Below are 12,029 nucleotides of genomic sequence, written 5' to 3' on the forward strand. Positions count from 1 at the left end.
CGGAACACTTCACACGTGAAGACTTATTAAAATATGGACTTCAGGATATGGACAAGTAAGATCTTCAGTCAAAATGAAATTTATATCACTTTATGACCACAGTTGACCAAATAATGCAGAACATAACCTAAAATAGTGTTATTATTTTCAGGATTCTCCACGAAATCCTTCCTTTTTCCTTTAAACTCGCACCACGATTGCGTAGAAGGTATTTTTGTTCGTAAATCTGCAACAATATTGAAAATTGGCGCTTTTTGCCTCCATTGGCAATGTTTGTGTACCTTAGTTGTACCAGTAGTGCCATCTACGCTGAGCATTGCGTAATATGCCCTTAGCAAATAGTAAGTAGGTACCTACTTACCTCACGGAATTAGTAGGTATTCCGACCGAAGTATGACTACATAGAAGTACTACTAAATCCATGACATCGAAAGTATCGATAGGTAGGTAGGCACTGTAATATTGCGAAGCAATACATAGAGTGTCGATAGTCTAGTATTGCACCAAACCCGGCTGTCGATAGTATGCAAAACTATCGATACTATTGCTTTTTCTTAACTATCGAAAATTTCGAAATGCTATCGATAGTTGACTAATAACAGCGACAACACTCACTAGTAGGCTAACTATATTATATTTTATTAGTAATCTGTGATTATATTGTACCAGACCTACAAAGATACAGTACAGAGTAGGTACCCCGGAGGTACTTACCTACCTAAGTACTTTACTCTTTGCTATAAAACATTTGAAAACACTACTATCCAATCCTAAACAAAACTGATTATCCAAAGCAACGAACGTGTTTTGTTTGTGTTTAAACTAATAAATTTTAAATTTCTGCTTACTGTAATAATAATATGTACATTATTACAAACTAACATTAGAGGCTCTCAGAAATGGTCGTGTGCAAATTTTTCCAACAAGGTTGTTGCCGTTTCGGGCAGAATTGCAAATTTGAACATATTTACGGATCAAAATACACCTATCATGGTGAGTGATGTTTGTTTGTTGTCTTGTTTGGAGGTAATAATGCAGCACCAACAGATTTTAAGCATAAAAGTAATTGATAAAATCATTAGTTATTTACTGGAATCTTGTCACTTTGTCACACAAATATTTCTCTATTACATTTTATAAGTACTTATGTGATTTTTTTTAATTCAGCTAACAATGTTCAAAGTCAGCCCCAAGTTCAACCTAGCGCTGTAACAGATGAACAACTTTTGAACCAAGTGCAATCGGACATTCAGGCGGCACTAAAGGGAGGCCAATGGCTACTGTCCAGTTACGCTCCGTTCAAAGAGAAGCCTGTATTCCCAGGAATAGCAGATCTGTCGCCCGAGGAAGCTCGATTATTTATCTATGAAGCAAAAGCAAACAATAATTTGGATCAAGCGGTAATTTTTCTTGTAATGCCTTGCCTGCTTAAATGGTTATTTTATTAATATTACTTAGATATTTTTATCTTTTCTTACATTTTGAACTATTTAAAAAAATATAAATATAGTTAGGACCCTACTAATGGTTAGTGCTCTATTGAAAGGAATCTCCTCACAATGCAGGTCATGTCCAAGAGTACAACCTTCTGGATCTGATCCAACTGCCAAGGGGGAGCTTCTCTAGATGATGGCTAAGACTCTTCGCTATAAGTCCATTTGTAGTCAAAATCGGGACAACAATCATTGAGTCAACATGCAACAAGTACTTTCTTTGAAAGCCTCTTGGCATTCATATTACTTATTATTATTGTATTTTTTCAGGTGGCTTACATGAATAACATGATGAGAGAAAATCAAACCAAATATGAACAACTATTGCAGCCAACTCCTGAAATAATCAAAGTATTGAGGAGCATCTACAAAGGAGAAATTGTCTCTTCTCCATTTATGAACACAGCACAAACAGGCTTCGGAAACTCTAGTAATGCATCATCTATATTTCGTAGTGCAGCACAGAATACTTCAGTCTTCGGACAGCCTCAACCCTTTGGATCATCAGAACAGCAACAACCATTTGGATCCCCCAATGTTTTTGGCCAATCACCTGACAATTCAGCAGCCAAATCCATCTTTGCACAGGCATCACAAAACACGTTCAATCAAAACCCAGCTCCAAATAATATTTTTGGGTCTCCAGTTGAAAATACTGCTGCAAAATCCATATTCTCTCAAGCCAGTCAAAATATCTTTGGCGGCAACCAGAATGTTCAAAACCAAAGTATATTTGGTAGTCCAAATCAGTCAGTATTTGCAGCCGAGTCTAATGCATTTGGTCAACAAAAGGTGAATCCATTTATGAATGCTCCGACACCATCAGATCCGTTCAAGCAGAGCAATGCTTCTCCATTTGGACAGAACATGTTACAAGAACAAAAACCGCCGTTGGGAAACGTTTTTCAACAGCAAACTGTGAATGATCCAGGAGTATATAGTAAAATGGAGGATTTATCTAAAGAGGATATGGAAGCTTTTAGTAGTGAAGAATTCAAATTAGGATTTGTCCCTGAATTACCCCCACCTAGGGAGTTATGCTTTTAAATAATATTTTATTCAAAGAATCTAGTCCCTTTTGCAAATTAATGTAGTAATTTATGATTTGTGCATAGATCAACAAAAAGAAAAAATGATTTACGAGTTCCACTGTTCTGATTCTTATTTTTTTAACTGTAAGTACTTTAACTCATACAGCTGTGATGATATTATAATTAGTGTAATTTCAAATTTTGCCCTATCACACAAGGACAAATCAAGTCAATCGGCTAATAGAAAAGCTTATTGTATTTGATAAAATTAAAGTTTAATCAAGTTAAATGATTATTCAAGTATTTTCGCATATAGTGAGACACACTGACAAACACACTGCACATTTCAGTTATAAGTAGTTGGGTTTGCTCCCGCGCGTAACTTAAATTTAAATTATGTTGTTTTTCAGATTTTAAGCTGAAAGTGTAGTCGGTGACGCATAGAAAATAAATTATGTTACATATTTACATGTATTTTATTATGATTTAAAAAATATATTGTGTGTATTCATTTAGCAACTATTGTGCAATGGCGGCTATAACTGTCGGTAACAGTACGCGAAAAATCGGCGGACTCTGTATACATTGCTGGTTTTTCATTGCGGCAAATAAAAACTCTCATACAAACTACGCAATGTGCGGTAGAGTATAACCGGCATAAGCTGACAATATTTGCGATTTCGAAATAAACATTTCATTTTCATTAAAATATGGAATCACCTAACAAGGAATACAAAACACGAGAAGATTGCATTCTGAAGAAATGCTGGACATACTTTTTGAGTTTATCGTGAACAGACAGATAAACGCGGCAGGAGACATTATTTTATAATCAGTAAGTATGAACGAGATAGCCTGATAGCTTTATCGTCTGGGGCTTAATTACTATAATATACTAACTACAGGACTAATGGTCAATCTCTCCAAGATATATTTGCTTATCACTAGAAGCGGACAGCACAATAGGTTCTGTTCGGTGGAAGTCCACATCATTGACAGACCCATTGTGGCCTGGCAGCTTGTACAGCACTCTCCGGGAGGTGGTGTCCCAAACATACAGGAAGCGATCTGATGAGCCCGCGGCGACCTGGAAACAAAGTATTGAATTAAATAAAACTGAAGAATTCTTTAATAAAGAATTCCTATATGTTGCCAAATCTTAATAGCTTTTAGGGATTTGTAAAATGAATGCTCAATAATTTTAATATTTTTATATAAATATAAAGTGAATGTACCTTCACACTTTTTTCATAAGGGTGAAAAGACAAGCCTAACTGGACTAAAGCAGCTATGGGTAGAGACCAATGGAGATCCATTACCACCATTACCTTAGATCCGTCTGGGGACCAAGAGCACCGCAGCAGGTTCTTCTCGAAGTTGTGCTGGTGGCCGGACATGAGCTTGACGCAGCGTTCGCTGGGCGCGAACGGCCGCACGTCCCAGATGCGCAGCGTGCTGTCCATCGAGTTCGACAGCAGGTATGACCCGTCGTACGACAGCGACATGCCTGCGTTACAGATCAATATAGTTACAGTTATTCTTAAAACATCAATAACCTCAACCCCATATCTGGCTGAATATTGTAAATGTGTGATAGTGACAAAACATATGTTAGCTTAAATAATTTTTTTATGAATAAAAAGCTTTGTATTCTACTTACAATACTTTAATTTTACAACCAGTATTTTAAATTCTGCTATGTCTTTGTAGAGAAGTAATTTTTAATATAATATGAGTATCAATAACTTATTACTTACCAGTAATGGTGTCTGTATGTCCCTTGACCTTATAAGAAATCTGATTATTCCTTATGTCCCAAACTTTGATGACATTATCCACACCACCCGAGATGATCTTCTCAGCAGTATCGTTGAATAGGACTGATGTTACTGGGTATGTGCTGTCGAAAGATGCAATGGGGTTCCGCTTCCTGGCATCCCACAGCTTGATTGTGTTGTCGTCTGATGCCGACACCAGCAGTTCTGGGCCTCGTCGTGCTCCTGTATTTTAAAAATGAATTTATCACATCAGAGGTAAGCAACAGCTAATAAAAAACGAAATCTGTTACATACCTGAGACAGAATTTACAAAATTGGCATGTCCTTTTAATTTCTTGATTCTCTGTCCAGTTGGCACATCCCAGACAGCCACAGTGTTGTCCGTAGCACAAGTGTACAGGTGAGAGCCATCGGGGGAGAAGCACAGTTCCATGATGGCACCCGTGTGTCCTGTCATCACCATTACATTCTCGCATTGGCCGTAGACATTCCATAGTACTAGAAATTTAACAAGCATGATTACTTTTTTCATGTGGTGCTGGAGGAGGATGGCAAAAATAAGCTGGAAGATAAAAAAAAATGAAGAAGTGCTGAAAAGACTGCTGACAGAAATAGAAAATAGCAGAAGAATGTTGGCCACTTGATACGATGCGATGCCTTATTCAAAACTATTTTCGAAGGAAAAGTGAAAGGAAGAAGAGGCTCAGGGGGACCAAGGAAGAGTTATGCAAGCCAACTGAAAGAGAAAGCCGAGGCGAGGGTAGAGAGGTGTGGCTTATACTCCACCAACAAGAGCTTAGCTCTTAAATGGAAGTTCATGATGGGATGGGGTATAAAGTACTGAGGATTAACATAACATAGATGCATTTGAAATAATAATAATAGAATACTCACGGATTTGCCTATCGAAGCCAGCCGACGCTAAATGCTTTCCTTCGGGATGGAATTTGGCTGTAAATATTTCCCCTTGATGTCCTTCAAGTAGCATTATAGGCGCATATAGATTAGACGTCCGTGGTACCTATAATGTTACGACTTGACTTAATGATTGTTAATTCAGTAGGTAATAAGCAAAAAATATGTAATTTGAAAAAATATCCTTACCGCTGAGGTAACCACGGCTTTTTCTCTAGTACCAATAACCGATATTTCATGGCGAGTTTTTTTGGAAGGAACTACGGAATACTCGTCCGCTTTTCTTTTTATTTCCAACTCAGGCATGTTAGGGTTAAAACATAAATTAAATTTTCTAACCCAACAATTTTCTAAATCAAACAAACAAATAAGACACTGTCAAATTCAATCTTTCATTCATAAACACAACCATAGACTTTTTTTGGTTTCGTTTATCCATATAGGAAGGCAAAACAACTATACAAAAATACAGACCAAAAAAGACAATGAAAATATTTAAGACATGAAAAGAAAGGCAAAACCAAGACAAAGAAATCAAGGATGCCAAGGACCAACGCAGTTATTCAACATACATAGGTACATACACTAAACTAAAAATTGTTTTGTCACTATCGCATTTTATAATATTTGACCATGGAAATAGTAGGTAACTAAGTACATACTAAATCCATGTATTTGACATTGAGAGCAAGAGACATGTTTTGAACGATGGAGCCAAACTCTTCGAGCAGTTTCAGGTGTTAGTTGGGGATCTCACCCCTATAGCCAACTTCACTTCTACTCTCCATAGTCACTTTGACTATAAATCTTTGGAGCAAGGTTGGACAGAGTGTAGGAAAAATGTCTGCGTACAATCACTGGCTCAATGAAGTCGGCCCCAGCCTTAGCCCTTCAGGTTGAGTGTTTGGAGTACCTACTTCAACTCCGGAGACAACTCTTGGCTGATCGTTTGTCTATAGAGCTATTCAAGACTCCTCTCATCGTCTTATTAAAATTCTATATTCAATACTCCAATCCCTACCAACTTCCTCTTATTGGACAAACAAATCTCTTTCTCCCCTTGTTAAGAGCCTCTTAAAATATAAAGATCTTCCCTGTCTAGTTGATCAGTCTGTGGGTAATCCAAGTTTTCAAATTATCTATGAGGTCCTAATTTTTATCATTATGTCTAACATAATATATAAATAAAGGATCACTAGATGCGAACAGGGAATTCAATAGGTTAATAGAAGAACAGTGGTTTGTTTGGACCCTAATCTTCACGGACGCGTCTATAATGTCTGCTGAAGGCAACATAAGTATAGCTATATGAATCCCCAAATTCAAAATTATTCTAAATAGGGAGTATTACTGCACATTTACCCCGGCAGAGTACAGCACTGTATGTTAGGTACACAAAAGCTTTGCCGCCTTTTGCTATGTCAATTAAAACGTTTATTTTAGAGTACTTTATTAATACTTTCATTATGTGTAAGCATTCGTTTGTGAAAATATACAACAATGTAGCATATTCGGGTGCCGAAATATTGGGAAAAATTGTTTTCCATAAGATAAAAAACTTCAAAAACTATGGGATACGCCTCACGCTGTAAAATTTTCGAGCCAGTAAACCGTCGAAAAAAGCTCGGAACACTTCACACGTGAAGACTTAATAAAATATGGACTTCATACAGGTAAGATTTTCAGTCAAAATCAAGTTTATATCAGTTTATGACCACAGTTGACCAAATAATGCTGAACATAACCTAAAAAAAGGGTGGTTCGCAGAGCGTTTTGACCGCTGCGGACGCGCGGTCATTACAATTTTTCAAATTTTAACAAAGACAAGAATGAGTTTTACTATATGACTTTACATTAATTACTCTGTACTGTAGTAATGTCAATTTTATAAATGATTTATTTTGGAAATGATTCCTTCTTCGAGAAAATTGACGGATTGTAATGACTGCGCAACCGCAGCGGTCGAAACGCGAACCACCCAAAATAGTGTTATTATTTTCAGGATAATTCACTAAATTCTTTCTTTTTCCTTTAAACTCGCACCACGATTGCGTAGAAGGTAAGATCAAAAGCAAAAGCAAAAGGGAAGATCTTCCGCCAGGCTAGGCGTTGCGCCCGGGGAACCGCACGGCTCCGACTGTGTCATGTCGGAGGTCGTATTTATGCTTCCAATCGAAAACGCACTGTCTGCGCAGTCTAGGCTTGTTAGCTTCTGGTAGTGAGTCGACCATAGTGCCATCTGTCCGTAGAGTAGTGAATCACTTGTGTGGCTTGTTATTCGTTGGGTTTGGTCGGCTTTTTACATACATGTGGCGTGGTAGATGTCGCCACAAAGGTATTTTTGGTCGCAAATCTGCAACAATATTGAAAATTAGCGCTTTTTGCCTCCATTGGCAATGTTTGTATACCATAGTTGTACCAGTAGCGCTATCTGCGCTGACCTTTGCGTAATATGCCCTATTTTAAATGTCCTCCGCAATGTACGACCATTGGCAGGACCATGAATTTAGTAAGTACTCCGACGAAGTACTTACTAAATCATGGGAAGGATAAAAGATTTTCGCAAAAAACTATCAATCAATGTCAAAATAAGTTGTCAAATTTGATTTGGTATGATTTCTTGTTATCCAAAATCGAAATGGAGGCGGGCAAATTATTTTAAAATTTTATTAAAAACCATGTTATACAATGTATTTACCTACCTGCGTTATTTAAATAATGAATTAATGTTGGTAAAGGTTTTATGATGCAAAAATTGCAGCTGACATTAGCAATAATAAAACCGCATGCGGTTAAAAATCCAGTTGCCCTATCCTATATTCGAAATGTTATGAAAAATAAGTTTGTCGTCATAAAAACAAAAAGGGTTTCTTTGGACAAAGAAGTTGCGGGCAATTTCTATAAAGAACATGTGGGGAAATTCTTTTACAACCGTCTTGTTACTTTTATGGCGAGGTAAGGTATCTTTTACATAACCTTTTAGATCTAAAGGTATTCATTCATAACCTAATACTGATACACCTATATGTATTATTGGGCAGCAAATTCAAACTAATTTCTTCATAGATCACTAGCAAAATATAGTCATTAAACATAAAGGCAATTACTGTTTTAGTGGCTGTATAGACTTGCATATAATAGGTCACAGTAATGCAATAGAGCTGTGGCGACGAATGCTGGGCCCTACAAGTGTGTACAAGGCGCAATTCCAGGAGCCATACTGCTTGAGAAGTTTGTTTGGAATATCGGACACCAGAAACGTTGCTCATGGGTCAGGTATGATAACTATCAGTTACAAAAGTCCTACTTGCAAAGAAATTTACATTTTTACATCATACATTTTTCAGCTAATCATGCCAAGTGTGTCCTCTATTGGGTGCCAGATAATTATTTTGAGCAAGATACTTTTAGTCATATTGTTTTGTTTGGAATCTTATGCTGTAGCAATAAGGCCTTTTAGATTGGTGTTTTGAGAAGTATTACTGTGGTAATAATGGATTGTTCCTCATTACAGACTCCACTACATCAGCCGAGCGAGAAATAAAGTTCTTCTTTCCAGAGTTCTCTTTCTACAACTGGCACCATAATGATGAGGTGCTCTATAGAAAAGGACCAATCATCTTCAATGACTTCCTCTTTCAACATGTTCGAAAGTTATAAACCGGCATGTTTTGTATAATTTGTACATAATACAGAATGTCTAGAGATAACTAAGCTATCAGAGAATGTGATGATAATGAGACAATACGGGCACCATTATGGTAATGTGCTTCTCTCCTGATTATTCTCATTTCTGCAATGTACTAGCTCCATTAATTAATTTTAATAATATATAAGAAAAGCTGATATCCAGAGCTCATTTTATTAGAGCATGGAAGAATTATGATGACCGACCATGACAACATCTATTGTTAATGTACCCTTTATTTGCATAATATGAGATTCTTAAAATATTTTAGATGCCAATAAGAGTAGAAGTAAATACAATGTAGTACCATTAATTATTATAGTAAGACAAATGATATAGACCATCAACCAAGTTTTCCCATGGCAAAGTGTCCGTGACTCCATGGACCTAATATTTTAAGAATATCACATTATGCAAATAAAGGACAAAACCATAGTCAAGCAACATTGTTATAATCAGAGTTCTTGTAATGATTTCACAACTAAATGTAATCAGTTCACAGTATCTTTATTAATGTTAGGCACATTGAAGCCAAAGAAATATTTATAATATTATTTTACTGTTATATATTTTTTGTTATACCTATAATTTTTTTAAATGAAGTTTTGTGTAATAATTATTTTGGCTACAAAATGATAAAATGTGGCTAATTTAACTGGATTCTCCCTGCAGCTGCTTGTTCCATCAAGACTTTCCCCTTCTCCAAATAAGTATACAATTATTTTCACTGATTAGTGCTCAAATTGTGATTTGCTTAAATGATTATGCTGTGATTAGATTAGACACTTGATGCAATATCCTTTGTTAATAAAATATAATTAATAGAAATATAATTTCTATTTAATAAACCTTAGTTTTATTATTCCAAAGAATCACAACTAGAAGACATATAATGTATTTAAACATCCAAAAAGTTATAGAAACACTGTAAAACATACAAAGGACATATTATTATATTTCACAACAACAGTTAACATATAACATTATTCTACTAATATTATTTAAGAACAAAATTAACTTATTTATAGGAACATCACAAAAATTTAGTATACTTTTAATTTGGACGGTACAAGAGATTTTTTAAAACCCTGTTAATCATGGGACAAACGGAGACTCGGCCCAGCAGTGGGCTAGTTATTCTCCGATTTTGACAAACACCTTGGGACGAGAAAAGACCTTTATGCCCTCTTCTAGTTTGGAGAGCTGTTTTTCAAGCTCCATTTTCCTATTTTTCATTCTCAATGTGTCAGTCTTGACTGGCATTTTATTCAGTTCACTTACTAACTCTGCAAAACCTGTGAACAAGTTTTATACATGATCAAATCTTGTTTCCCAAATTAACACAAAGTAATATAAGACTTTTATATGACTTCACAAACATTCTAAATTAGCATTTTCTTCCTCTTGTCCAGCTGAATTGACATTATAAATGTGGCATAAGTTCTGATAATCATCATTTCCATGGGTAGGGAAAGTTTAAATTCAGTAGTAAGCAGTTGAATGAGCTGATATGTTTAGCCACATTATAGTATTAAGAACTTATAACAGTCAATATCAAAAACTGAATGAAAAAATATATACTATACACATACTATTTCTAAGCATGCGCAATGTCTCTTTCCGCTCTGTATCAGGCAGAGTGACATGTCCCGGAGGGCAGATCACCTGGTCATCATCAACCTTTGGACTTTCAGTTTCTTTGTTAGAGACCTCCTTACGTTCACGGAGGTACTTCGGAACTACACCTTTTTGATAACCTGCAACAAAAATAATCTACTGTATGCTATGATGAAAATAAAAAATCATGTCATCCCAGAACTCAAGAATTTTAGTCTCATTATATTCATGACATTATATTCATTCTACATGACAAGGTCTCTAAAGTTGAAAGTAGCACAGGTGCTTTAGAATTTATTGATATAGCCAGAAACCAAACTCTAGATAAATCAAAACCCAAGCCTAAGTTATTCTTTGTCAATACCTGATGGAAGATAAGGATCCTTATTATCCTTTTTCCTTTCCAAAATAGAATTGATACGACTGCGATTCCTCTCCATTTCAATCAACTCCTCCCCAGTCCTGTGTGGAGGAGACTGAGACTCATTTCGATGCTGTCCACTGTCTCCGCTAGCTTTCATTGTAGCGTCCTCATCACTATCCTTCTTTGGATACAAAACTGTTAACTTTGCACTTTCTGACAACTTTTGTGCCAAGTTTTGCTCAATTGTTTGACAGCCCACATCTCGCAATCGACCTGAGGATTCAGTTGATTGTATCTCTTCCTCAGGTGAGTCTTCAGCTTGCTTCATTTGTCGTAGCTCTTTTCGTTTCAGAAATTCTGCCATGTCACCTTTCTTTATCCGAATATCTGGGTACTTCTTCCGCGAGTTTGTAGAGCTAGTTTTTCCTACATTTAGTGAAATTTTCCCACTTTTGTTAGATGGTGAAGATTTAACTTGCCCGAGGGAACTGCCTGCACCCATGGGCTTGCCCAAACGAGCACCCTGGACATTCTTCAACATAAATCTTGGCTCTTTGGGTGATTTACCCTGAATAAACTTAAGTTGCTTCATATTCTCTCGAATAAAATTCCTTTTTTGCTCCTTTTCTGAAACGTCATGGTAATTTTTACAGTCTACGTAGTGCCAAAGCCATCGAAAACAATAAACGTAAGTCATGACAACCGTGAATACAAGTTGTTAATAAAAAATAACGAATATTATTTCACTTACTTGGTTCGGGGAATATGCCTTTTAAAGTATACATCTTAGTATCAAACCACAAATGTAGAATACAGAAAATATACACTCATTATTTAAACACTGGAGAAAAAAGCATACACACTAATATTCATCATTTTGCACTTGTGAATATGGATTTTAAAATAGTTTGTGTGATTTTTCCAATTTGCGCTCGGTTTTTGTCACCTGTATATTTTTCAAACAAACGTCACCTGTCGTTTACCCGTTGACGTCTATGGTCTAAAATTGTTTCTGGCCACTATTGTTGTTTACGATTTATAAAAATAAAATTTATTTTGTTTCATCGTTTTGTTTCCGTCCGTATTTTATCACCTAGGTGAATAATCCGGTGGTACCGATAAATATAATTAAATTCTACCTTA

General features: G+C 36.1%; 4 protein-coding genes across 4 annotated transcripts; 2 read left to right on the top strand and 2 right to left on the bottom strand.

The window, feature by feature from the left end:
- The first annotated feature begins 638 nt into the window (after positions 1-638).
- On the top strand, positions 639-2,990 carry LOC128675194 (nucleoporin NUP42-like). Its single transcript, XM_053754437.2, has 3 exons — positions 639-993; positions 1,168-1,400; positions 1,764-2,990. Exons 1-3 carry the CDS (start codon positions 900-902, stop codon positions 2,538-2,540), a joined length of 1,104 nt encoding a protein of 367 aa, XP_053610412.1. The 5' UTR covers positions 639-899; the 3' UTR covers positions 2,541-2,990.
- On the bottom strand, positions 2,781-5,618 carry LOC128675195 (uncharacterized protein). The gene is made up of 6 exons (XM_053754438.1): positions 5,407-5,618; positions 5,197-5,323; positions 4,597-4,800; positions 4,282-4,524; positions 3,853-4,031; positions 2,781-3,611 (listed from the first exon to the last, which is right to left on the bottom strand). Exons 1-6 carry the CDS (start codon positions 5,521-5,523, stop codon positions 3,432-3,434), a joined length of 1,050 nt encoding a protein of 349 aa, XP_053610413.1. The 5' UTR covers positions 5,524-5,618; the 3' UTR covers positions 2,781-3,431.
- A 2,207-nt stretch (positions 5,619-7,825) lies between these two features.
- On the top strand, positions 7,826-9,711 carry LOC128675376 (nucleoside diphosphate kinase 6-like). The gene is made up of 3 exons (XM_053754757.2): positions 7,826-8,172; positions 8,333-8,493; positions 8,732-9,711. Exons 1-3 carry the CDS (start codon positions 7,961-7,963, stop codon positions 8,875-8,877), a joined length of 519 nt encoding a protein of 172 aa, XP_053610732.1. The 5' UTR covers positions 7,826-7,960; the 3' UTR covers positions 8,878-9,711.
- Positions 9,712-9,840: 129 nt separating this feature from the next.
- LOC128675375 (uncharacterized) lies at positions 9,841-11,878 on the bottom strand. Its single transcript, XM_053754756.1, has 4 exons — positions 11,638-11,878; positions 10,887-11,513; positions 10,498-10,662; positions 9,841-10,200 (listed from the first exon to the last, which is right to left on the bottom strand). The coding sequence occupies exons 1-4, from the start codon at positions 11,669-11,671 to the stop codon at positions 10,040-10,042; spliced, it is 987 nt and encodes a 328-aa protein (XP_053610731.1). The 5' UTR covers positions 11,672-11,878; the 3' UTR covers positions 9,841-10,039.
- Positions 11,879-12,029: the final 151 nt, after the last annotated feature.

Source organism: Plodia interpunctella, chromosome 14 (genome assembly GCF_027563975.2).
Source record: "Plodia interpunctella isolate USDA-ARS_2022_Savannah chromosome 14, ilPloInte3.2, whole genome shotgun sequence".
Taxonomy (NCBI): domain Eukaryota; kingdom Metazoa; phylum Arthropoda; class Insecta; order Lepidoptera; family Pyralidae; genus Plodia; species Plodia interpunctella.

Excerpts from the sequence above, each read along its gene's own strand:
- LOC128675194 (XM_053754437.2), top strand. The coding sequence starts at position 900 with ATGGTCGTGTGCAAATTTTTCCAACAAGGTTGTTGCCGTTTCGGGCAG. Across the intron at positions 994-1,167 it reads ATCAAAATACACCTATCATG|CTAACAATGTTCAAAGTCAG; the intron begins GTGAGTGATGTT and ends TTTTTAATTCAG. Across the intron at positions 1,401-1,763 it reads ACAATAATTTGGATCAAGCG|GTGGCTTACATGAATAACAT; the intron begins GTAATTTTTCTT and ends GTATTTTTTCAG.
- LOC128675195 (XM_053754438.1), bottom strand. The coding sequence starts at position 5,523 with ATGCCTGAGTTGGAAATAAAAAGAAAAGCGGACGAGTATTCCGTAGTT. Across the intron at positions 4,032-4,281 it reads ACATACAGACACCATTACTG|GCATGTCGCTGTCGTACGAC; the intron begins GTAAGTAATAAG and ends TCTGTAACGCAG. Across the intron at positions 3,612-3,852 it reads GGTCCCCAGACGGATCTAAG|GTCGCCGCGGGCTCATCAGA; the intron begins GTAATGGTGGTA and ends CTTTGTTTCCAG.
- LOC128675375 (XM_053754756.1), bottom strand. The coding sequence starts at position 11,671 with ATGTATACTTTAAAAGGCATATTCCCCGAACCAA. Across the intron at positions 10,663-10,886 it reads GGATCCTTATCTTCCATCAG|GTTATCAAAAAGGTGTAGTT; the intron begins GTATTGACAAAG and ends TTTTTGTTGCAG. Across the intron at positions 10,201-10,497 it reads ATTGCGCATGCTTAGAAATA|GTTTTGCAGAGTTAGTAAGT; the intron begins GTATGTGTATAG and ends ACTTGTTCACAG.
- LOC128675376 (XM_053754757.2), top strand. The coding sequence starts at position 7,961 with ATGATGCAAAAATTGCAGCTGACATTAGCAATAATAAAACCGCATGCG. Across the intron at positions 8,173-8,332 it reads CTTGTTACTTTTATGGCGAG|TGGCTGTATAGACTTGCATA; the intron begins GTAAGGTATCTT and ends TTACTGTTTTAG. Across the intron at positions 8,494-8,731 it reads AAACGTTGCTCATGGGTCAG|ACTCCACTACATCAGCCGAG; the intron begins GTATGATAACTA and ends TCCTCATTACAG.